Source organism: Corvus brachyrhynchos, unplaced genomic scaffold (genome assembly GCF_000691975.1).
Source record: "Corvus brachyrhynchos isolate BGI_N302 unplaced genomic scaffold, ASM69197v1 scaffold59, whole genome shotgun sequence".
In the NCBI taxonomy this organism is placed as follows: domain Eukaryota; kingdom Metazoa; phylum Chordata; class Aves; order Passeriformes; family Corvidae; genus Corvus; species Corvus brachyrhynchos.
Genome location: NW_008246054.1, coordinates 5,620,379 through 5,646,515, shown reverse-complemented (window position 1 = coordinate 5,646,515; position 26,137 = coordinate 5,620,379). Strand labels below are relative to the sequence as shown.

At 43.6% G+C, this 26,137-nt stretch overlaps 1 protein-coding gene across 1 annotated transcript; it reads left to right on the top strand.

Annotated features, from left to right (window-relative positions):
- Positions 1–733: 733 nt before the first annotated feature.
- Positions 734–24,193, top strand: NUP188 (nucleoporin 188; the record flags this gene model as incomplete). The annotated part of the gene is made up of 43 exons (XM_008642238.2): positions 734–820; positions 1,404–1,477; positions 1,696–1,780; positions 2,409–2,489; positions 2,897–2,941; positions 3,520–3,612; positions 3,731–3,850; positions 4,252–4,463; positions 4,897–5,011; positions 5,240–5,440; positions 6,124–6,213; positions 6,778–6,843; positions 7,383–7,502; positions 7,949–8,075; positions 8,200–8,355; positions 8,717–8,843; positions 9,459–9,546; positions 9,626–9,702; positions 9,856–9,970; positions 10,298–10,418; positions 10,608–10,674; positions 11,088–11,216; positions 11,371–11,504; positions 11,902–12,008; positions 12,834–13,040; positions 13,455–13,624; positions 13,942–14,011; positions 14,624–14,691; positions 15,306–15,501; positions 15,999–16,076; positions 16,421–16,506; positions 17,005–17,150; positions 18,260–18,441; positions 18,822–19,022; positions 19,663–19,755; positions 19,940–20,098; positions 20,302–20,439; positions 20,856–20,930; positions 21,619–21,828; positions 22,501–22,632; positions 22,768–22,838; positions 23,035–23,164; positions 23,348–24,193. Coding segments are annotated over 43 exons (5,220 nt in total), but the record flags the coding sequence as incomplete, so codon positions are not given.
- Between the last annotated feature and the right edge of the window lie 1,944 nt (positions 24,194–26,137).

The window sequence follows — 26,137 nt, the reverse complement described above, 5'->3', positions numbered from 1 at the left end:
TTTTGTGGTTGTTTTATTCTGTCGTACGAGATGAGAGGCTGGGCAGGACTCCGTAGGAGCCGTTGCTTTGGCGGGGCCGGGGGTTTGATGTGCGCTCACTTCGCGGAGGTGCCTGACAGACGCTCAGCCCTTCCCCGAGGACGGCTGCACCTCCCGCGCGGCTCTTGCAGGCGTACAAGTCAAAATACACACGTGGAGCTGTGTAACGGAAGCGATTCAATGAATCCCATGTTCAGTGATCATCTAACTTCGGTGGTTTCGTTTCTCCAGAGCACGTTTTTTGTCATTTATTATGCCGCTTTTATGCTCTGGTGTCTGTGTAAAGATGGTGCAGTTTTTCACTTCACACAGTTTTATGCTCGGCTTAGAGTGGAGGATGAAACTGATGGAAGAATTTGTTTGAAGGAGAGCTTTGAATGTAACAGTACAATACTGCTTTATGCTTTCATTAAGTTTCTTCTTAGGAGCCTTAAATGTTCAAATAGCAAAATCAAATTGAGCTGGTAACCTGGTATCAATGTGAAGCTTTGGTATGAATTCACAGGTCTTGCTGTGTCAGTTGTCACCCTCTTCTGGATTTTTCTTTGGTTTTTCTAGGACATCTGAAACTCATTAGATAAAAGCTAATGTTCCTTAAATCATTTTTCTTGCATTGCAGTGTCGTTTGCTGCAAGTTAATTGCGGGTTTGAAAAGTGTAAGCTAAATGGAATCCTGGAATAACGTTGGTGATTAAAATACTCTCCACCTTTTCCTTGTGTTTACAGGAGCAGCAGAGAATTATGGACGATTCTGCTGGGCAGATCAGCTTTAAGAGAACCAGTAAGTTCATGTCCTGGTGAGCAGGTTTGGCCATCACTTATTTGGCTTCGTGGCCAAATACGTCATTTCTACATCTCTTTGAATATTAGTGAAAATAGGTTTTGCTGCTCTTCCTTCTTTCTTAGTGTGATTTTTGTTCCCATATCTCTGCTCCTTGTTTGTTCTTCCACTGCTTGTTTACAGCTGCTGCATGAGCTGCCTGGAAGGGTGTATGGAAAAGGTGGTTCCTTTTCTGGAGTGGCCACCTGTGTTGCTGCCTGGGGTGCCCTGGGGTGTTCATGTGTGGTACAACTGCTGTTTTATTTTGAGGGATGGAGCCTGTGCTTTCAAGAATTTGCCCAGAGGTTGGGAATCCAAATGTTTCTAAACCTGGTCCATTGCCTCCCTTTTTCCCACCCTCCCTAGGATTAGGGAATGCAGCTCACTGCCCTGTTCAGTACTGCATCTGGAATCACACCTGTCTTGTGTTGTTCCTGCCTCTTTGTGGTGGTGGAATTTCTTTGCTTTGCTTAAGTTTTAACAGACCTGATACTTGGTAATGCACTTTGAGGAGTCTGTTCAGGGGTGTTTGGTTCTGTTTTAGGCCCAGATTGCTGCAGAGTTGAACAAGCACTGGCAGAGGCTGTTAGAGGGACTGTCGTACTACAAACCACCAAGGTACAGTCACTGCCTGATTTTAGAAATGATTCTCTAATGTGGAGTTTTGTTGTAAGTAAAGAAAGGTTACAGAATATTGTTGTATGAAATATTGACAGGTCACTAAGGAAAAAGCAAATGTTCAGTTTAAACTGATAAAACTGAGAACTTTGAAATTATACCTATTCTTTCCTTGAGACTGCTGCATTTTTAATGACTAAAATTTCTTTTTACTTTAGTACGACTTCAGCAGAAAAAATTAAAGCTGATAAGGATGTAGCTGCTCCACTAAAAGAGTTGGGTCTGAGGGTCAGTAAGTTTTTGGTGAGTGAAGCTGCTCTTGCATTATTTTTTATCCCTGGAATGGATTGTTGTTGGGATTCTGGTATTGAAGCAATCTTCTTGATGTTGAGTAGAGGGAAACTTAAGGTCCTGTCTGTTCAAAATAATCTAAAGGATGTTGGAGTACATGTTGAGGCTCTAGGTCAAACTTCCAAAGTGATGAGTAACTTTAAGATGCTGTGGTTTTCCTGGTCCTTTGCAGCAGCAGCCACCTACTCCTGCTCTGAGTTGGGTTCTTCCAGGACAACTGCTCAGCTAAAAAACTGATGTCCCTTAAATCAGTTGCTGTGTTTGACAGTCCTCTCAGTTTACCTGCAAGGTTCTGCTTCTTTAGGCCACAAGTTTAGAGTTCAATGACTGGTGGTACCTTTATTTGAATGACTGATGGTCCTTTATCTGAAGTTAAACTGCAGCTCAGTGACATTAAAGCCTGTGTATTGGGCTTTAAAAGAAGTGCTGATTAATACATCTGCCTGGTGCAAAAATATTCTTTTGGCATGTTATTTGTTTTGAAGATAAGAGCTGCTTGAGTATTTGGAGAGAATCTCAGTCTTTAATGAATTCAGTTGCCTTTTATTAATTTCAGATCATTTCTCTTTCTTCTGTTCAGGGTCTGGATGAAGAGCAGAGTGTGCAGTTGTTACAGTCTTATCTTCAAGAGGATTACAGAGGAACAAGAGACTCCCTGAAGGTCCATAGCTCCCATTTATGTTCTATTTACTCCACATCTTTCCTTAGTATCAGTTGTTTTTTGATGCAAATGTGAATTCGAATCCTGACTGGGAAATGGCTTTGTAGCTTTTCTTCTCTGAAGCTGCATCCAGGCTTATCTGTTCCTTCTTGGTTCTCTGCAGGAACTCAGCTCCCCTTTCTGTCACAGGAATACAGGAAAGCTACAGATTTGTGAATGAGAGCTGAACTGAAAAATAAATATGTAGTTAAAAATGAGTGTTTTGGCTTTGTGCTTTTGGAATCTGTCTTTCCAAATGAACTGGAAAGAAAAATTGTCTTTTATTTGTTTCAGTCATTTTGTGAACATAAATTTTGTCAGTAGGTATTTCTCCAGTAGCTATTTATTTTGTTGTATTTTGTTTACAGACAGTTCTTCAGGACGAAAGGCAGAGTCAAGCTTTGATGCTGAAGGTTAGTCATTTCCATTTGTATTTTCTGTGGAAAAGATCTGTTGGCAGCAAACCTACTTTATTTCTGTGGAATATCTTGAAATAATTGAAGTATTCCTTCGTATAAAGGATGGCTTTTAGAAGGTGCTTCTGAAATTGAGGGATGTGCATGTAGATGTGAGTGGTGCTAGTAATTGCTACAGAAGTGAAATCTTAGGCTTGATATCGGGGAATTTAGCTGGGTAGATGTACACTGTCTTATTTTCCAAAACTTACAGGTTTGTGTGTCACTATCTGACTTGACAAGATTGATGATTGTTTCTGACAGAGGGTAATAGGGTCTTTTTGCCTTTCTTTTCCACATTTTCTCACTTAACAGTGTAATTGTAGACCTGTTGTTATGGCAATGCTTGACTGAGTTCTGTAATGTTAATTAAGTGTTGGGTTTTTTTCCCCCAAATTCAAAACTGCTCACTTGAAACTCCATCTGTAGTAACTCTGTATTCCTGTGGTGAAGGCCTTGGCAGTGGCTGGGAGAGAGAGGTGGATGGGAGTTGGACACTGTCCCAGGTTGGTATTGATGGCACTTTACGTTCACAGCTCGCTGACTACTACTATGAGGAGAGGATCTGCATCCTGCGCTGCGTCCTCCACCTGCTCACGTATTTCCAGGATGAGAGACACCCTTACACAGTGAGTACAGGATGTGGTGTCATTGAAATATGCTAAATATGGAAGCTCATTCCCTACCTGTGTAAAAAGCCCACGAGTGTGCATGTGAGAAGTTCATGGACTTGTTTGTTTCTTTAAGGCACAGTACTTCCAGTGTGTTGAAAAGTTGGACAAGGAACTCGTTCCGAATTACCGCAAACAGTTTGAAGCGCTGTACAAAGCAGAAGCTCCCACGTGGGAAACGCATGGAAATCTCATGGTATTTTGTTTCTTACTATTATTTATCAGGCTTATAAAGTCTTTCCTTACATGTAGTGTATTGGAAAATACATCTGTGCAGATGCAGTTAAACAGGACGTTTCTCCTGGTCCAAGAAACTTAAAATTTGTTTTCTCTCTAACAGAACACACTTTTGCTCAGAGACAGAGAGTTTTGTGAAACTTATGGTTCCTTGTAATAAATCTGTGGAGAGCACTCGGCCAGCAGGGCCATTTATGTGTAGTTGTTCATGAACTCTGTGTACTTAGAGTGGCTTCCCTTGGCATTGACTCAATTGTTGGCTACACAAGCTGTTGAAATGCCTCCACACTTCTCAGTTTCTGACTGCTTTGGCTGCCCTGTGAGCTTCAGTATGTGATGGTGGAACTTTCCTTTGTGCAGACAGAACGTCAGGTTTCCCGGTGGTTTGTGCAGTGCCTTCGGGAACAGTCCATGCTCCTGGAAGTCATCTTCCTCTACTATGCATACTTTGAAATGGCACCTGAGGAGCTTGTGGCGTTTGCAAAGATGTTCAAAGAGCAGGGATTTGGCACGAGACAAACCAACAGACATTTAGTAGATGAGAGCATGGATCACCTCGTGGATCGTATTGGGTGAGTGTTGTGTGTGTTTGTGAAGTGGGTACAGAGCAAAACAATTGCTTTTCTCAGGAAAAAATGCGTTTATAAGTATGTCTTTGTTGTTCTGCATGGGCCATGACTCGAAGGGGGAATGAAAATCCTGCCATACATCCTGGTGGCAGAGAGTTATAAAGATGGAAAAGCTATTCAAATTTCAGTGACCCTTTTTTGTCTGTTCAACCAGAAAAGGTAGTTCTGAAGGTTGTAATTTGTCCTGTACCAGCATTTCAAGACAAAATTTGGATTACGTGCTGTTAATTTCTTGTAATTTCTTATTGCTTCAAAGAAAGATGGACAAAGCAAACGAAAGGTTGCTTTTTGACCACTTATAGTTTAAAAAAAGCCTTCCCTGAATTCTCGAATAAGGTTTCTGACCTACTTGTTTTTATTCTTTTACTGCTTGTAGCTACTTTAGTGCTCTTATTCTGGTGGAAGGCATGGAAATTGACTCCCTCCATGAGCGTGCTTTGGATGACAGGACGGAGGAGCACAAGTTGGCCAACAGTCAGCACATCCACCAGGTAAAACATTGGCAGAGTAACCAACCCTTTCTCAGCCCTAACAGTGCAGAACTCCCTGTGATTAGCCAGGCACTGCTGTGTCTGTAAACTTCTGGTCCTTGGGCTTGTTGGCCAAGTGTAGGAGCTGGCATCCACGTACCATGAGAAGGACACGATCAGCTATGTGCTTGTTGAGTATGGATTACTTTCAGATCTCAGTTATTTTGCTTTTGATTTGTCTCTGTGCAGGAGATGGACAATCAGCTGCTGCAGTTAGGGGATGTCTCACATCATGCTCCGGTGCTTTTGGCCTGGGCTCTGCTCCGTCACACCATAAACCCAGAGGAGTCCACAAACATCATCAGGAGGATGGGCAGCACTGCTATCCAGCTGAACGTCTTCCAGTATCTGACAAAGCTGCTGCGATCCCTCAGCAGTGGGGGCAAGAATGTGAGTTTCTTAGATTGTACATAGAAGCTTTTGAAGGTCTGACTGCTCCTGATGTAAAGCTGTGATGGGAAGCAGATGACTGAACCAATGTTCTTTTTAAACATGCAGTAAAGCATGTACTATCATCTTAAATTTCAGTGAGGATCAGAAATCAAGTTGGAATGAAACAGATTTTTATGTCCAGAGAATTAAGAAAAGCTTCGTAAAGCAAGGAACTACATCTCTCTTGAGCAGAATAGACTGCAGTTAATCACGTTTTTTGATTTGCCTCCATCAGTGTAATTGCCATTGTGGATCTTGAGTACTGGATGATTTAACTGCACTATTCTCTGCATATGGTTTCATTAGACAACATGGTGTATTAGGGTAAACTGCTTTGTAGACAGAAGCCAGTGAAAGCAAATCCTTTTGATTCCTAGAAGTGTTGAGTGCTTCTTTTTTTATTTTGATGGTCTGCAAGGCATTTCTGTGATAATAGTCATGTCAAGACTTCTCCTTTCAGTGAAATACTTCATATTAATGTGGAGCTTAACTAATGACTGCTCCCTATTTTGCTTCTCCTTTGCAGCAAGGATATATGAAAAGGGCAGTTACTTGGTGTGTAAAGCAGACTGAGTAGAGTTACAGCATGTTTGTAGTTCATAGTCTTTCCCATAACAGCCTTGTGTACTCTTCCTTTGCAGTGTACTGCCAGCACAGCTTGTATGTGTATTTATGGACTTCTTTCCTTTGTCCTGACATCACTGGAATTGCATACATTGGGCAATCAGCAGGTAAGCATCCAAGGCACTTTGCATCTGTTACATAATTTAAAATAACTGTCATAACTGATGCTAATTGCCTATTAAAGTGTAATCCTGCATTTCAGACTGCAAGCTTTATGTGGCTTAGGTAGACCCAAAGATTTGCTGGTTTTCCTACTGCATGTACACCATGCAAACGTAGTAAACACCTTTACAGACTGGCAGATAATGAAAGTAATGAAAGAGCACATCATACATTTGAAATCCTATGGGTATGAAACGAATTGTTGATCTGTTAGTCCCAAAACAATGGAAATAATACAAACTCCATTTCTGAGTTGGACTGGACAGCTTACAGCCTTCTGCAGATATCATGGACACCTTTGTTGTGGCCAGTTCGTTCATGATGAGGAGCATGGCTTTAGGTTGTGGTCTGGGAGTGAGTGTGTTGGTGTGTTTTGGCTCCAGGAGGTAGTTACATCTTGGTGGGTAAATATGGAAACTTAAATTCCAAAGATGTGGCAGAATTTGGTTGGGATGAAATCCCCCTGTGTAAAGTAGCTTTGATTTTTTCCATCCTATCATCCTTTGTAGGATATAATTGATGCTGCATGTGAAGTTCTGGCAGCTTCCAGCATTCCTCAGCTCTTCTGGAAGACGGTGAGTGTGTTTGCAACTTGTTTGACCTACCTTGTTTATAACTAAGACCTGATAAAAGTTTCTCTTTTAGGAAAGGATTAGGTTGGTTGTAATTAGTGAGTTGGTTTCTAGGAGGGCCTGAGGAGCAAATATTCATTTGCATCTATCTTTGATTTACTTTTGCCCTTTCCTGCCTTTTAGGTACAGCCTTGGCTTTACTCTTGAAAAGGATACTGGAGCGAGTTTTAATATAGGTGATAGTTGAAAGCAGGGCTGGGGCTGCAAGGATTGAACTAACTGCTGGCAAAAGCATTGTGCTTATTTTTTGTTGTCACAGAATTAGGGTGATATGTAATGCCTTACAGTCTTACTTCTTGCCTTATACTTGCAGACTGCCTCATGCTTTAGTCTGTGCCAGTGTGATCTCCAGTCACTGGAGTGATACTTTTATGCATGATTAATGTTAAATGTACAGCTTCAAAAGGAACTGTAACCTTATGCTATACTGAGACCCTTCTAGCTTTTCTTTTTAGTAATAAGACATTCGTTTCCACCACCAGGAACCTACTGCAGGTCTGGGTATTATCCTGGACAGTGTTTGTGGGATGTTCCCCCATCTTCTCACTCCTCTCCTTCAGCTGCTTCAAGCCCTTGTGTCTGATAAATCTACTGCAAAAAAGGTACAGGATCTCTCTTGGTGTTTGGGAGATGATTTATTTCAAGACAGGGATGACATGTTCTGTGATTCTTTCTTTCCATTACATGTGCTTATCTCAACTGCAGTCTTAGGTAACAGACATTAAGCTTTTGTCTAAGAACAGTGGACAGGGCTCCTTCAGAGTTGTGTGCTGTTGCAGGACGCTGTTTTCTGGCTTCTAGAAAAGTTTTCAACTTCAGTGGTTGAAGATTAAGATGCTGACTAATTTTTAGGGGATACTTACCTGATTCATTAGATGAGACTTGTCTGAACAGGTGGGCTGTGTAATAATGTTTTGGTAGGGTTGATGTATTAGAAAAATACTGTACACCTCAAGAAAACTTTCCTGTTCCTGGAAATTACCTGGTTGATAAATTTTTAAGAAGCTCTGGCTCTTCAGCTGTGTTGTTGAAGCTCTCTCTGATGCAGGTGTACAGTTTCCTGGATAAAATGTCCTTCTATATTGAACTGTACAAGCACAAACCTCCAGATGTGATCTCCCATGAGGATGGCACACTGTGGCGAAGGCAGGCTCCAAAGCTCCTCTATCCTCTTGGTAAGGAAGCTGTACTTCACCTTTTCTTACTGAAATGCTTTGGGAAATTTAGCTCTTTCTTTACCTGCCTTCTAACTTACGGATAAGTTTGTGACTTTATTTCACCTTCTTCTTCAATCTTTAGGACTAGGTCAAACAAATCTACGGATACCTCAGGGAACAGTGGGCCAAGTGATGCTGGATGATCGGGCTTATTTGGTACGGTGGGAGTATTCCTACAGCAGCTGGACTCTGTTCACCTGTGAGATTGAGATGCTGCTCCATGTTGTGTCAACAGCAGGTGAGACAGGCTGGGACTGTAAAAAGAACAAATAATTATAAATTGGTGTCAATTTGAGTTTAGTAGTAGGACTGAAAAGCTCTGAGTACTTCCGAAAGAGCATGGAATAGTTTCTCAGAAACCTGATGATGGTGATTATTATTATTCTGTAAAATTCACTGCAAAAGGCCAAGAGCATGTAGTGAAATAAGATACATTTTAGATGAGGAAGAAGTTGAGATAGATAAACAGATGTTTTTTAGTATGGGAGATGGATGGTTTTGAATCATGAAGATATGTGGTAAGATAAATGTGCATTGTTCCAGCTTGATTACTGCTGAAGTATGATTTTGCATTCTGATGTTTGGTTTTCTTGACCCAGATGTGATTCAGCATTGCCAGAGGGTCAAGCCCATAATTGATCTGGTTCATAAAGTGATCAGCACTGATGTATCAATAGCAGATTGTCTTCTGCCAATCACATCACGAATCTACATGCTCCTGCAGAGGTGAGTCACTGACAGCAGAGGTACCTAAAGCAGATAGAGTGACCTGGAGGAATAGCTGATTACTTATTTTGCCAAGAGCTTTACAAGATGTGTGTCAGTACTTGAACTCCCCAAGACTGGTGTTCAGCTCTCAAAACTGTTCTGGTTACACATAGTTTAATGTTTTGATGCAGCAGAATGGCCCCTCTTCTACTTCTTTCCTGAAAGATGTGCAATTTTATCAATTTAAAGGCAGTTTTGATTAGTAGTTGTATTTATATGGAAGGGTGATAAAGCTTAGCATAAGAGCAGTAACTCCCAGGTTTTAAAACAGTTGTGCTTGCTACCTCCTACCAGAGTTAACTGCCTGGGAATTGATGTTCAGCTGTATAGTTTTTGTTTGCTGTGACAACCTGCCGTCTTGCCAGCCTTGCTCTGGCAATAAATTGATCTGACTCAGGTGTGAGGGGGAGGTGGCAAGTCTAGATTGAAAGTGCAGACTCTGGTGTCTGTATTTATTTGCTTAAATTTTATATATGTGTACTTCAGTGAGAGGGAAAGAAGCTTTTTTGATTAAAAAACCAGACTAGACCGCAGGTGGCAGTGCTTTTCATGCATTCTGTTTCTCCTTTGTAGGCTAACAACTGTAATCTCTCCCCCTGTGGATGTTATTGCTTCTTGTGTCAATTGCTTGACAGTCCTGGCTGCTCGGATGCCAGCCAAGGTGAGGAAAGGACCTGCTGGTGAGAACTGGTACATTTATATGTAAATGAGAAGGAGTATCTGTACTTCTTCTCTTGCAGGTTTGGACTGACCTTCACCACACAGGGTTCTTGCCGTTTGTTGCCAATCCACTGTCCAGTATGAATCACATGATTAGGTATTCATGTTCCCCACCCCATTTTTTTTTGCCTAACCTATTCATAACATGCGATAAGAACTTTTTGCCAGCGTGCAATCTCTGCACCTGACATCTCTCACTCATGTCAGAATCGTGCTATTCATGTGATGAACCCTCTTGCTCATTTCACAGTGCAGAGGGAATGAATGCTGGGGGCTATGGAAACCTATTGATGAGCATGGAACAGCCCCAAGGCGAGTACAGTGTTACCATCTCCTTCCTGAACCTGGTAACAACTCTCGTCCGGGTGAGTGCTTCTGGAATGCTCTGATGTGACACCAGCTGTGAGCTGTTATAATTGGGAAGTGAAATACAGCCCTGTCTGAGATCAATCTCTCTCAGTAATCTTTGCTTGACACTCCTTTCTGCACTGCTGTTTGTGCTTTCTCTGATCTGATTCTTACAGAAAACCATTTTGAGTCATCTCAAATGACTAGAAAAGATTAGAAATTGCTTGTACATCTGTGTCCCCGTGTTCTGTGGTTTTCTCACACTTCAAAGACCATAAGGAGTATCTTCCTCCAAAAGTTTTCTTGTCCTCCTCCTGGTTAAATAATATTTCTGTTTCTCCTAGGGACAACTTGGTAGCACCCAAAGCCAAGGCCTGGTGCCCTGCATTGTGTTTGTTCTGAAGGAAATGTTACCAAATTACCACAAATGGAGATACAACTCTCATGGAGTGAGAGAGAAAATCGGTAAGAATGTTAAAAGGGGGAGTGGGAGGAGAAGGGAGTAAAACGGATCACCTGCCTTCTGTTTTCTAATAGCCATTTGGGATTTGCATTGTACATCTGATATTGTTAGATGCTGTGATTTGTTTGAAAATATTAGGAACGAGGCAACAGTTTTCAAAAACTGAGTTGTCCATTTCATCTCTCTTTTAGGGTGCCTAATTCTGCAGCTGATCCATGCTATACTGAACTTATGCCCTGAAATGGATCCTCGCAGCAGGTAAGACAGGTGAGAGGTCTCAGACCTGCAGTAGCCTGGTTTACAGTGCAGGAATCACTGTCATTTTGTTTCAGTTTTTGAATTCAAACAAGTAGGAGGGAGCTGGCATTGCTGTGTAGCGCTGGTTTCAGCTCTTTGCTGCATTACTGAGTACAGGAAGGGTAGAAAAGATTAGGGACAGAGCAAATCACATCACTTCTGGTAAAAAAAAAGAAAAGAGTACATAGATGTCCTGGGATACACTGCCATCCACTTTCCTATTTGGTGTACTCTGGTGGAAGTAGAAGGGAAAGTAAAGGAAGGGTTAGTGGGGATGTAGAAATGAAGAGGTTACTTTGTGGTAGTTTTCTAAGTGCGGTGTGGCAAAATGCCACAAATGCACCTGGTGACACTGACCTGTGTTTGTGTCACAGCAATGCCCCCAGCCTGCAGTCCTTGTGTATCTTCAGCCTGGCCAACACGGAGGCAGGGCAAGCTGTCATTAACATCATGGGAATTGGGGTGGACACCATTGACATGGTAATGGCCTCCCAGTCCAGCAGGTGAGTGGGGTGTGGCTGTTTGGGCAGCTTCTGTGTGCTGGCTCTGAGTGAAAATGTCTTGTAACCCCGATGGAGTTTCCTTGTTAAATGTTGTGCAAATAATAAATGTTGATTGTGAACACAGTTCCTTACTTTGGTTTCTCTTTGGAAACAGTGACGAGTCCCAAGGCCAAGGGCAGCTGCTGATCCAGACAGTTAAGCTGGCGTTCTCCGTTACCAACAACGTCATCCGCCTGAAGCCCCCCTCCAGCGTGGTGTCTCCCCTAGAGCAGGCACTCACTCAGCATGGTGGGTATTGCTCCCTGGGGCAGCCTGGGCTTCTGGGTGATCTGCAAATGGCACTGTGTGTCTCATCACAAACACGAGTTAAGGTTTCCAGGTTACAAAAAGTGGTTGCTACTGATGGGGGAAGGCCTCTTCTCCCTCCTCTAAGGCATTCTTCCCCTCTGGGGCAGCTTTTAAAGGATTAATCAAACATGGCTTATTGTTTGCTGTTTTGTAATGGGATTAGTGTAATTACAGAATATACTAAATCAGCTGCTGTTAGTGCCTCTGGCTGGACCCATACCGTGTTCTTTTGGGAGACCAACTTAGTTCTCATCTTCTGCTGTGGAAATCATTATTTGGTAAATAGTTACATCTTGTTGCTGTTTCTTCTCTTTGATTTTATTTGTGTTCTCTCCAGGTGCTCATGGAAACAACCTTATTGCTGTCTTGGCCAAATACATCTACCACAAGCATGACCCTGCTCTTCCACGCCTGGCCATCCAGCTGCTCAAACGACTGGCTACAGTAAGATAAGACACACCAGTGCTCCTTTGCTTCTCCCCTTGGGATTGATTCCAATTTTCTCAAGATAATTTCCTCAGGCTTTTTTCTATCAGGGAGCTTAGTGCAAGTCAGTTGAAGCAGGGTGGACTGACAGCTGTAAGTTAGGGCACATGAAAAATCATCTAAAGGGTCCTTTAGTTTTTTAATGTGATCTTCTGCTGTTTCAGAAGTCACTCAGCACTCACTGAGAGGCATCCCATGAGTGGGGTTTTTTCTGCAAAATATTTGCACCTCCAGTTGTTCTCTTCCCAATTTTTTAGCAACTTTCACAAGTCACAGTCTTAAATACAATTCCTAGACCTTCCTATCTGGAACTTTAACATCTTACTGAGAAGAGGGTCCTATTTAAGTTTTTATATCGGGACCTTTCAACTTTTAGACTTCTGTACTTAGTAAAAGTAGACTTTAGACTTACAAAGCCTTTTGTACTTGCTCTTTTTGTCTGCTAAACATCTGAGTATTTATAGTTTTCTTAAAGCATATAAATCCAGATCTGAGCTTACCTTTTTCAAGAAGTGTAATTCCCAAACTGTTTTTTTTCTTTGTCCTTTATATTTCTTTTGTAACCTGAGAGAAGTAGGTGAGGATAGAGCAGAATTGCTGAAGAGCAATATTTGGATCACTTGTCACATTTCTTCTTGCTTAATGACAGCTTACTTTGATATGTTCGTAGATTCAATATTAAATATTTTTGAGTTTCAATACAATACAATCACCTTTTATGTAGAATTAAGCATTCTCTAGAGCATGTTTATTTTTCCCTCTGATGTTTGTCTCCATGGGCAGGTTGCTCCCATGTCCGTGTACGCCTGCCTGGGCAGTGATGCTGCTGCCATCCGCGACGCCTTCCTCACGCACCTGCAGAGCAAGATCGAGGACATGCGCATCAAGGTCATGATCCTGGAGTTCCTCACAGTTGCAGTGGAGACTCAACCTGGGCTCATTGAACTGTTCCTGAACTTGGAAGTGAAGGATGGCAGTGATGGGTCGAAGGTACAATAGCAGATACTTGCCTGAGGACTCACTCGCCTTTTTTTGCATATTACAGCACTGGATGCTAAAATCTGATAGTTCTTACTTGTAACCTGATGTGCTTAATGTAAAAATAAATGCAGGTTGAGCTTGTATTTAATGGATGTGGTGTATCCCAGTTTCACTTTTCCCTGTAACCAAAGAGAAACTTTCCCCAGTGTTTCAAGGCAGATACTGAGTTAGCAAAAGAACATCTGCTGAGACCAAGGGTGCCTGTGACCTGCTCTCTTCACTCTGTGTGCTGTTCTCTAAGTGACCTTAAAACACTCGTTCATGACATTGTGGCAATGAGAAAGCTAAAGATTTGGGTACAATGGACAATATAATTCTCTAGCATTATAACCACTTGTAACCTCTTGTCTCCTTTTGCTTTAGGAATTCAGCTTAGGGGAGTGGAGTTGCCTCCAAGTGGTGTTAGAGCTGATTGACTCCAAACAGCAGGAGAGGTACTGGTGCCCTCCCCTCCTGCACCGCGCTGCCATCGCCTTCCTGCACGCACTGTGGCAGGACCGTCGTGACAGCGCCATGCTCGTGCTAAGGACAAAGTGAGTTGGTGTTCCTCAACAAGGCATTTTCCTTCCTCTTTTCCAAGACATTCTTTCTGTGGTTTGTCAGGCTTTTCAGGAACATTTCCATTTTAGTCAACGTGTGCCCTGGTGAGGGTATGCATTGTGTGGGCTTTGAGTGTGGAAGATGAGAAGCCCCAGTGTGTCAGAAGCAAATATATTTCTGTTTCTTTAATACAAAGCTAAATAAACTTATATTTACCAAAGCATATTTTCTACGTTTGGAACACTCAAAATGCTGCTAGGCATGTGACATGAGAGAGATAACTGATACTACTTTTGTTCATATCTTTTAGGCCAAAGTTTTGGGAAAATTTAACTAATCCCCTCTTTGGGACCCTTCCTCCGCCTTCTGAATCGTCAGAGGTGAGTTACATCCAAACAAAATGAAGGGATTTATGTATTTCTCAGAAAAGGTTTCTAAGTGATGTGTGTGGCTGTTCCCTCTGCTTGCAGCTTCCTAAAAGGACTGTGACCAAGTGGGTTAAACACAGGCAGGAGGTGAAGTGAATGTTATCTGGCTTTTCAGAGATTGGGCAGCCATGAACTGTCTTTTGAAATTCTCTGCTATTTATTCACATATGAAACAAAAACAGCTATGTGGCAGCTGTGGTAACACTCACTGTGGAAGGTGTGCTGTCTGAAATGTATCTATATTGTGGACTCAGGCTGACTGGTATTATGGAGGAATTGATTAGGTTCTTGTTCTTCCTTTCTGTGCGAGTTTTTCTCTTCGTTCTGAAAGCCCTGTGTTCTCACTGAAGAGCTTGAACTCTGAGCACAGTATTCTGTCCTTATTGTCACCTATCTGTGGACAAAATGACATAACTATTCCTATTGAGGGAGAAATAAGTCTCCTGTGGAACTGGAGTATCAGCCATCCCAAGTGGATGGGTAGGGATAAATCAGAATTTCACTCACGCTATAGAGCTCAGATTTTTTTTTTTTTAATTGCTTGGGATTTTTTTGTCTTCATAGCTCAGTGTCTTGGATACCTGTGCCTTAATAATGAAAATCATCTGCTTGGAGATCTACTATGTTGTCAAGTGAGTCTTTGGTAGTCTCCCCTTCATCCCTGTACTTTTTAGCTGTCGCAGCTGTGTGTGTTAACTCTTGATACACCATGTGGGCTTTGATGGGCAAAGCACATGTAATCCTGGGAAAATCTGGGAGTGATTCACGAACACATTACAAACATTCATTTGAGATTCTTGCAATGTCCAATTGCAGAAAGATATTACAATCCTTCTGCAGCCTTTAGGTGAGAATGTATCAGTATTTTCCTTGTATCCTGGAATAAGAATATACAGTATTTATTAAAACTAATTGTCAACTAAGCCAAGTAAACCTGCAGTGAATGAATCACATTTAGTAATTTTCTCCCACTTGATTTGTTTTCCTGAACATAACAGCTGTTTCCTACGTTGAAAAGTCAGGATTAACTAAAATCTCTGTTCAAAAAAAAAAAAATCATAGATTTTCTTCAGGATTCATACTGTTCCTTCATATTTGATACAAAAAGTGGGATTCCCTGCACAGGTCTAATATGTGGAATAGCCTTCCTTGCAAGCTGTGTCCTTGGCTTTCCTCCCTGAATCATAGAAGTGTATTTTCTGACCCAAGACTAAATGAAGATAACTTCTCCTCTTGATTTGGTCAGGGGCTCGCTGGATCAGTCCCTGAAAGACACGCTGAAGAATTTCTCCACCAAAAAGCGCTTTGCCTACTGGTCAGAGTACGTGAAGTCCCTGGCACAGCACGTGGCAGAGACTGAGGGCACCAGCTGTGCCTCCATCACCGAGTATCAGATGCTCATCTCGGCCTGGAGGATGCTGCTCATCATCTCCACAAGCCATGTAAGGGCTGCCTCTTATCTTCCATGAGAGTTTGAAGTGAACTTTTTGAATAATACAATATCAACAGCTTCCTAGGCCAGCTAAGCAGACTTCACTGTTTTTTTTCTTTCAGTTTTGTTGTGTGTGTGAACACAGTGCAGGTTGGCACGAGCATGGTGCAAGAGATTAGAGTGGGTGATACTTTGCTGTTTGATCAAAATGAGCATATTGTTCTCTCAGCAGAGGAGGGAGGTAGTAAATATTTTTTAGAGGGATTCTAAGTAATTCTGTAATCCTGACAAGCTTTTCCTGTGTCAAGTGAGGCAGGGATGCACCATTGGAGAATTAGTCATTATCAGCTTCTTGTCAATGGTTAATGTAGGACTAAAATGATTTCTGTAAAACTCAGCAACTATAAAATTTGATGGATTCATAAAATAAAACAGTAAACTGATTTTAGGCTTCTTAGAAGATGCATCTTTTGTTGTGCTGATTGATCTTTATCTTTGTGGATTTAGGCAGATATTATGCATCTGACCGATTCTGCAGTTCATCAGCAGTTGTTTCTGGATGTGCTAAATGGCACCAAGGTTTTGGTAGGTGTTGCTTCCTATCAGTTCTTTTCATTTCCTAATTGCTTATCTTCTTTGCACTGTGAGGGGTTCTATTTCTGCAGATGCTTGTGATCATAGATTTTTTAGATCCTGTGAAATTGGGCTGAAACAAAGTCTTTCTTCCTGAACTGATGAGCTGCTTAAATCTTTATTTTGTATGTGTCATTCTTGTCATCACTGAGTGACCCTGCGAGGGTCCTGGCTCTGGTCCCCTCAGTTCTGCTGAACAAACCTGGTCATTTGGTGGTGGTGCTTGGGCTGAGCATTTCTGAAGTGTTTTTACATGCGTCTGTTCCAGCTGTAACTCTTGCTGTATTTCTCCTTAGCTCCAAGTTCCCATGTCAGTGTCCTGTCTGCAGCTGGGGTCTATGCTGTGTACCCTTCTTCTGATCCTGCTCAAGCAGTGGAAAAGGTAGGTATTTTGTTTAGATAATTGTTAGTCACTGCTAGAAATAAAAACTTGGGAGATCACGTTTAAATAAAAATTTGGGAGATTATGTTGAAGTGTTTTGCTTCTAGGGTGAATCCCTTAGTGGTCTGGGGAGAGAACTGAATCACTGAATTCTCTTTTGGGATGTCAAATGTCTCTTGGTTGTTGCTGAAACTGTAAGAAGTCTCTAGTAGCAATACAGTTTATTTGGTTTCCTGCTTGCTGGTGAAAAGTACCAAAAGAGCTTTTGTGATAGGTAGCCCTGCTTTCTCACTCTCATTCTCACAATGAAGGGAAAATGCATTCTCTCATTCTGTGGAATGTCTTTAGTGAGATCCAGGTGGTGACTTAAATTTTACTTTGAAGAATTGCTTTTACTTTTGGGGGTCATATAACTTATGATCCACACAGCTCATTCAAGACAATATATTTATTGAGGGATCTTGTCTAATCTGAAGAGCTCTCCCTTTTTGTTGTCAGCGAGTTGGGTTCTGTGGATAAAATCATAAACTCCTTGACGCAGATTCTGGAGGGAGTACTACAGGCAGATCAGCAGATGATGGAGAAAACCAAAGCCAAAGTGTTCTCAGCTCTTATCACTGTTCTGCAAATGAAGGAGATGAAAGGTGAGGTGGTGCATGTGCAGGTGTTGAGGTGCCAGGTTGCCAGGTCTGAACACACCTTACACCCAACACGTGCAAGATAAACACGTGTGTGGTGCTGGTAGTAGTGCAGGGTGCTGAATGTAGTCACCAGCCTGTGGGACTTCTCTCCTTTTTTCTTCCTTTCTTTAGCTGGTTTTGAAAAGACATGAGGTTTGTCATTTGTTCACTCTATGTCCATGTCTTCCCTTCTCTTGTCTTTTCCTGACAATAACCTCTGTTTGATCAGTTTGGTTCCTGCGTGTTTTTGGAAACAGCTCAGTGTATGGTGGAGAGACACCTAAATCAGGCTCTCTCAGAGTGACTGTAGAGCTTAGATTCTGACATGGGTTTCTAGTTAGAGATAACAAAAGACCCAAGCATGAGAAAGGGTACATTTTGTTACAAACCACAGAAACCAGTCTGGTCACTACTCCTGTCCCTTGTGGGGCATCTGGCATTGCAGTGGAATCTCGGCAGTATTTCTCTGTACAGCACATGCAAAGGCCACTGGGATTAAAAGTGTGTCAGGTTACTTGTCTTATTTTCCTTGTCCCACTGCTTTGGCTCTGCAAGCCTGTTATGTTTTGAAAAATAGAAAGTGGAGGGTTGGTTTGGTTTTAATTGTTTTCTTTGCTGTTGAATTTGAGTTTCTAGTCATGCTGGTAAAAGGTGGTGCAATTTATTATAATGGTTTTGATAAGAATGTAGTATTTATATGGACTCACAGACCATAGACTACACCCAATCTGCTTGGGCTGGTACCAGCAGTCTGGAGCAATGGGTGGGAATTGCTGTGGTGGAATAATCTGTCCATAGTAGTGCTTGATTTGTGCTTTGACATGTCATGAATTTATATGACTTCTTGGTAAAACTACATGTTTTTGTTATCCAGATGAATATAATCCTTTATTATATCCTCCTAGACTTAAACATCTAACTTAGTCACAGTTCCTCCCATTGTTTTGTAGCTTTTGAAATGAGAACGAATAAATGCTAATTCCAAGAAATGTGGCTCAGTGATGTTATCAGTTAAACTGGAAACCTGAGTACAAGGACTGTGTGTTAACTGGTGTCTGTTGTGCATGTCACAGTGAATGACATCCCCCAGTACCCCCAGCTGGTGCTGAGTGTGTGTGAGACTCTCCAGGATGAGGTCATTGCACTTTTGGACCAGACTCGGCACAGCCTGACCTTGGGAGATGCTGCAGATGACAAGGACAGTATGGAGACTGATGATGCCTCCCGAGTGAAGCACAAAGACCAGCGAGATGGGGTAAAGGACCCGTTCCTCTGCTCTGCAGCCTTGTCTCTTCTCTCTAGACAAAAGTTTCATGATGCTTGGAACAACTTTCCCTTGTAGCCTGCTGCCTTCAAAGGAAGTTTTAGCAGTTTCTATTTCAGAATTATTCGATGTTTTTTTGGCTCACATCAGTCTGGCAATTGGCTGTTGCTGCCTCTCCTTCAGATGTGTCCTAAAAAACATTGTCATGAGTGCTGATACAGCCAAGAGGTGTACAGAGTATAATGTGAGGGATACCAGGAGCCTTCATTCATGGTTCTGAGAATGATTGAACTTTAGATTGTGTTAGTAAGTGCTTTTGAGATTTTTCTTGGTACAACCCTGTACCTACCTACCTTTCCTTGTCACTGTAGGTGTGTGTTCTGGGTCTGCACCTGGCTAAGGAGCTCTGTGAAGTGGATGAAGATGGAGACTGCTGGCTGCAGATTACTAGGAAAGTCCCTGTGCTTCCTACCATCTTTGCTGCACTGGAGATCAGCCTGAGAGTTAAACAAAACCTGCACTTCACAGAGGCCTCATTACATTTGCTGCTGACCTTAGCAAGGACTCAGCAGGTGAGAGATGCAGAGAAGTGAGAGCACATAGCTGTACACTTTAAATAAGAAAAGTGTGTCTCATTTTATATCTCATTATCCAGTCTGTGATGCAGCTGCATGATAAGCTGTAGATAAAGGGGTATTTTTTGGAGGCTGGAAAGCAGCAGGTCCTGTATGTACACCTGCTTAATGTGTCTTGTTCTCTATAGTGGGATGTCTGGGAAAAGCTGAGCCAGCCAGGCAGACCTGTCATTTAGGGCAGGCACCTTCACTCAGTGGATTCTGCAATGCAAATACCCCCTTGTTAAACCAGCATTGAGTGTTGGAACCTGCTTCTTCATTAGTTTTAATAAAGTGTTATTTATCTATTACAAATTCAACTTGTGTGGGGCTTTAGGTGAAAACAAGGTTATTCCAAAGCCCTTTGCAAAGATAATGTACATACCAGAGGAGGTGATAAATGGAATTCTGAGTACAGTTATGCAGGCTAGATTTTGCTTTTCTTGATGTTGAACTTTTGACAACATAGAAGTGTGTGTAGATAAAAGTTCTGTGAAGGGTGGTGACAGTGCAAAGGACAGAAATATCTACTGCAACACAAGTCTCTTCAGTCCCTGAGAGCAGAGGCACAGATTCCAACAGTAGTCTGTTCTTGTAGGGAGCAGCAGCAATGGCTGGAGCTGGTGTCACCCAGAGTGTCTGCCTGCCCCTCCTGAGCGTGTACCAGCTCAGCACAAACGGAACCATTCAGGTGGGTGCTGCTTCCTTCATTCCAGCTGGGAATGCACCCAGAGAGCTTCCCATGCCCTCACAGGCTGTGGCTCCAGCAATGCCCTCCCAGGGTGGGAGGACAGCAGCCACCCCTAGAGACTGGAGACTGCCAGATTGGTGTGGAGGGAACAAAAGTCGCTTATTTCTCTGTGTGATTTGTTCAGACATCTGCTTCATCCCGGAAGTCCCTGGATGCCCCCTCCTGGCCCGGGGTCTATCGCCTCTCCATGTCCCTGATGGAACGTCTTCTCAAAACACTGAGATACAACTTCCTGACAGAAGCACTGGACTTTGTGGGTGTCCATCAAGAGAGGATCCTTCAGGTGTGCCACGAACTGCCTCTGTGCTTCACTTGGCTCATGTGTTCCAACAGCAGTGGAAATGATTCAGAAAGGGCAGAAGCATTGAAAAGTCACTCCTGCCTTGGGAAAGGTTACAGTGGAGATAATTGTGAGAGGAGGATGGCATGTTATCCCATCTGTCCCTTATCTGTCATGGTCCTGATTTACTTCTCTCTCCTTCCCAGTGCCTGAATGCAGTACGGACCGTGCAGAGCTTGGCCTGTCTGGAAGAGGCTGATCATACTGTTGGCTTCATTCTTCAACTCTCAAATTTCACAAAGGAGTGGCATTTCCACCTGCCACAACTTATGAGGGACATGCAGGTAGGAATAAGGATATTGCTGTGGATAATACATTGCCTTGGAGTGCAGAGATTTGGATGTCTTCAGAGAAAATGGCACTATATCACTTTTTTATTACCATTCCTTTAATGGGAATTACAGCTGAGGTTATTTAACTGCCCATTCTGTCACTACCTTGTCTCGAGTGAGGAAATATAACTGTTGGGAGAGAGAGAAGTGGTGTTGCTTGGAAAAGTAAACTTGGGGAATAGAGTGGCTTACTTTCAGTTCTTAGTGCCAGGTGATTTCAAGAAAATACTGGGAAATTAAGAGACATCATGGATCCTTTATGATCACAGTAGATGTGAGCTGTGTTTGGATTTTCGTTTCCAGCAGTGGTAGTGAATAGATGGGGTTTGAGCTTTTATGAGATTTCTCCCTGTCTTTATTTCTTTCAGGTGAATCTGTGTTACCTGTGCCAGGCCTGTACCTCCCTCCTGCACAGCCGCAAAATGCTCCAGCACTACCTGCAGGTGAGTGTCCTACACCAAACTTCTAAGTTGTGTTGCATGCCTGTGCTCCCTGTTAGAAGGGAGCATTATTAAGTATCAAGGGTCTTGGATATTGAATGGATTATTGATAGTCCTCGTGGTGATTATTGACACCCATTAACAGTTAGGATTTGCATTTTTTAATGGCAAAAAAAAAATAGTGCAAAGAGTAGTCTGGACTCTGAAAACCTCTGGACTGTGTAAAGCCAGTCCTAGATAACCAGCAGCCTGTGCTGAATGGTGCTGTTGTCATAAGGAGGCTGCATTGCTGTAGGACTCTGGAGTGCCATTAATTAAGCCACTGTTGACCTGGTGTCCTTGATTTGATTTATTTGTTAAAGGCAGATAGTTCTTGTTCTTGGGACACCTTTAGATGAATGAGGTGGAGATGATGCATTGCTGCTGCAGTGTTCCTTCTGCATGGCTCAGACTTGGTCTGTTGATCATTCTTTTTCCGGAGTGTGGAATCTAAACATTCCTTGCAGCTGCCTCCCTGCAATGCAGTGTCTCCCCAGCCCACACCAACTGTAGATTCCCAGCAGGTGACAGACTTTAGGTGCCTTATTTCCTCATTCTCTTTGTTCACAGCATATTTTTTTTATCAAAACACTTGTCTTAGTGCAAAATAATCGTCTCTGTATTCAAGACCTTCTCTTTTCTTTCTCCACAGACAAAAAATGGTGATTCCCTTCCATCCAGTGTGACTCCCCGTGTGCAGCGTAATCCGCAGGCCTCCTCCAAACACCCCAGCCCCGAGTCAGAGGCAGCAGAGCAGAAGGCCCTGCTCACAGTGCAGTACAGCCTCCTCAAAATCCTCAGCAAATCTCTTGCTGCCCTGCGCCATTTCACCCCTGATGTCTGCCAGATCCTCCTTGACCAGGTGGGGAGAGAGGAGAGGTGCTGCTCTCCAAAGGGAAGAGTTTCCAGCATTTCCAGGGATATTCTGGGTCTGTGTGTCCTGATACAGTGACCCCACTGTATACCTGTCTGCTGTTCTGCACGGAGCAGGAAGGCAGGAGACAAGGAATTTGCCTTGGGAATGTGGCACTGCACAGTGTGAAGGGAAGACTTGGCTGAGCTTTTGTGTGATCTACACAAGGCTGTGTATGTGTGACCTTAATGGAGCAAACAATAACTTAGTTGGTTTGTACCTTCAGTACATTCTTTAGGAAAAATCCTCTTGTCATCCACCCGTGGTGGTGTGACCCAGTGCCTGGTTTCCAGGTTCAGAAAAGGAAGGTTTAGTCCTTGATTCTGGCAGTGTCCTGCTGCTAACTGCTGGATAGGGCACGTCCTTCTGTGCTTCTGGGGGCAGCCAGTACCTTGGTGTGCCAGTGATGGCAGCTGTGTGAGGAGAGCCATACAGTCTGATTGTGCAGTGCTGTACAGGACATTTTACTGCTCCAGCTGTACACTTGGGATTTGGGAAATTATCACAGTGCTTCTATTTCTCCATATGAAAAGCGTGATAAGGGACTGGGTATTCCTGTTCCTATGGCAGCACCATACTCATGGCCTCCAGGGTCTCACTCCTCTTTCTGTTCCTCCATAGTCGCTGGACCTTGCTGAGTACAACGTGCTCTTTGTCTTGAGTTTCACCACACCAGCCTTTGATTCGGACGTTGCACCTTCCTTTGGGACCCTGCTTGCCACAGTCAACGTGGCCCTGAACATGCTGGGAGAGGTACTGGCCCTATCTGTGACTGGGAGCACAGCAGTTGCAGTGATCTCAGAGAGCTCATTCAACTGATACTTGGAAGAGCATGAGTAGTTCTTTTCTATCTCCTGTCTCTAATGCCTGTCTTTTTTTCTCTCTAAGATGGATAAGAAGAAGGAACCTTTCCCTCAGGCTGCAGGGCTAAATATGCAAGAGGGAACCAAAACCCTCAAGTAAGTTTCTAGTTACTTGATGTAGTTACAGCCAAGCAGCAGAAGTCAGAGCTCCTCAGATCAGAACTGAGGTGTAGAGGCATTTGTGTGTCTTTGTTACATCCCTTGTGCATAAAGTCCTTCAATAACTACTTGACCTGGAAACCAGAGTGTGCTGACCTTTTTGGCTCCTGCTGATTTGTGTTTCTTTGCACAGGTCTCTGCTCATGTTTACAATGGAAAACTGTTTCTACCTGCTCATCTCCCAGGCTGTTCGGTACCTGCGGGACCCGGCTGTGCACCCCCGGGATAAGCAGCGGATGAAGCAGGAGCTCAGCTCGGAGCTGGTGAGCACCTTGTGCTGTCCTCTCACAGTTCAATGTGTCTCACCTGTGGCTGCCCATTTCCCAGCATGACTGAACAGCCTTGGGCTGCTCATACTGGCACATTCCTGTGCCACAGCCCCTGGTTTGGGGTGGGAGAGGGCGTGTGGTGGAACGAAGTTGACTTGTTACACACTCTAATTTCAGAGTACGCTGCTCTCCAGCCTGTCCCGTTACTTTCGCCGGGGTGGTCCCTCTTCACCTGCCAGCGGGGTCCTTCCCTCTCCTCAAGGAAAGTCTGCCTCCAAGCTGGGTCCAGAGGGGCAGGAGCCCTTGTTTCAGCTCGTGCAGGCCTTTGTCCGGCATGTGCAGAGATAGATCCTGTCCTGGCCCTGCCTCCCTTGTCAGGACTTGCAGCGGAACAATTCACGTCCACCACAGAAGGCATCACCTTCAGCAGAGCTGTAATGAGGACTGGGAAGGGAGGGAGGCCAAGTGTGGGCAGTGGTGTCACCTGAGCAGTGAGATCCCATGGAACTCTCGCCCCCCAGGAGCAGAGTGAATGTTAAGGAGAGCCCAGCTGGCTCTCCGGTGACCAGCCCGTGTGCACAGTCTGCTCACTCTGTCTGCCAGAGCATCCTGGCTGCATACAAGCACTGAGCAGTCAAAACCTTTATTTTTATAGCTTGTACCTCAGCTGGGGAAGTTGTGGCTGGATGGAGAGAGGAGACACATTCTGCTGGGCATTAACTCTGCTCCTAACACAAGGTGCAATCTGCATCTCCCACGTGGATTCCAGCTAAGGCACACCCAAGGGATCAGCCAGCAATTCAGAGACCATCTTTCTACTGCTATTTTTGTACTGAATGGTTCAAGGCACGATGGTGTATGTGTGCTCATGCCTTCCCTTCACCCTGCAGTCTGTGTGTTGTGTGTGTTTCTGAAGAGCAAGCCTCACTTAAGGTTTTTACGTCAAAATTCCATTGCTCCAGTCTTGCAGTTTTTTGTAACTGTGCCCTATTTATACTGATATTAAAACCTTTATAGACAGCAGCTGTGTTCATGGGTTTGTGTTGGACACAGCAGCACCAATTCTGCAGTGTCTGGGTAGTAGTTCTGCTGAGCTGAAGTCCCAGCTAATGCTGTGACTTCTGAGTGACAATCCAGAGACTGTCTGAAATTACTGTAATTAAAGGCTGATTCCCTGAGTTCCCCACACCCACTGCCTTTCTCTTACTCTCCTGTTGGGGAACTTGTAGGAGGTTTGAAATGAGCAGCACTATAAAATATTCCTCAAGGATGATTCCCCTGCACATGGTGATGAGGGCCCTGCACAGGAATCACTGTCTGCAGTGAAGGTGGATCATGTGGTGTAGCTCTAGATCAACAAACTTTACGGTTCTGAGGCTCAGTGTGTAGTAAGGACAGTAAGAGAAAGTCAGTAATTATTGCTTAAAATACAGCTGGAAATCTAGACAGACTTACCTAAGGTAAATCAAATTTCAGTGTAGCTGTGAGCTATTAACCTACCAGTTCTTTCCTAAAGAGACACTTGATTGCTTTACCAGCCAGAACCTTTTTAGTTTCAATGGTTTTAAGAGACTAGAGCTAGAAAATGAGGTTATCTTGGTTTGAGGTTGGTTGGGCTTTTTTACCTTGAAGCTTAAGTGCTGGCAATATCCTCGTACATTTGTTTGATCTAATGTCATGTGCCCTGAGGGCTTTGGAGAGATTTGAACCGGCTGGAGTAAAGTCTTAAAGTAGAAGGGAGAGGGGCTTGTGAGGTGGTGTGACAGTCCTAAACCCAGTGGTGTTTCGCTGGGGCAGCCTCTAACCAGAAACACTTCGTGCTATGGGGGGAACTGGGTGTGACCATGGAGAGTTGAAGGTGAACAATGTGCAGAGACAGCAAATGGATGAGAGGCACCATGGGGAGAGGAAGCAAGGCTGGAGCTGGTCCATCTAAGTCAGTTCAGTTACAGCAGAGGCTGGTACTTGACAGCTCTGGTTGGGATCTTTCCTTTTTGTTATGGCTTTGGAAGTTACAGTGTGCTCATCACTGTATTGGTGTTCAACAAGAACAGATTCTTCTAGATGTTTATTCAAGCACCAGAGTGAGTTGGTGCTTGGCAGGAGCCCTTGGTGCCAGACAGCAAAAGCAGTGGGTGCTGTTGGTTATGTGTATTTTAGAGCCACAGCAGCACTTCAGTCCTGAGTCGTACCTGTCCCTGTCCCTCAGGCACAGAGGGGATCCAGCCAAGTGGGGTTCCCCTGACATCTGCAAAGGAGCAGCACAAGTGTCACCTTCTGTACAGAGTCAGGAGTAGCAACGGATTTTCCACGTGCTTTCTTTTCTACTGCAGAGGGAACAGAGTGCTGGTGCCAGGAAGAGAATTCCTTCTGGCTGCTCTGAGGCCATTTTCTGCTTCATTAAGCTGCTGCTGTTTTTCCTAAAACAGTTTTTCCTCTTTAATGTACCAAGGAGAAGAATAGCAGGGGAACAGGAATGTCACTGGCCTGAGGGAAAATATACATGCTGGAAGGGAAATAGGCAGGAGTGGATCTTTAATAGATCAGGACTATGGGAGTGGTAATCCTGGCAATTTTAAAACCAACTAGAATGGGAACATCATTTGATTTCCCTGTTCTCCTTAACTAGAACAGCTAAACATTATTGCTGCACTACAGAGCATTTCAACAGCTGCTTTTCCCAGGAGTTCCTTCCAAGCTGGGTGTTAGGGACACGACTTTATGATTTTAGATTAGCAGCAGATCTAGTTTCCATAACAACTAAAAAAGTCTGTTAGATCTAGAATAGCACTTGGGTCTCTCAGCAGCTGAAGTCATGCTGCTGCTCTATTTTTGCTTCAGGTGCAGGAAGAGCTGTTGTTTCTCAGAGCCCCTGAAGCTGTAGTACAACTGAGATGCATCAGCTGGGAAAGGAACCACAAGGCTCTCACAGTGTGTTGGGAGTGTCAGGTGGGACAGGAAGGATGA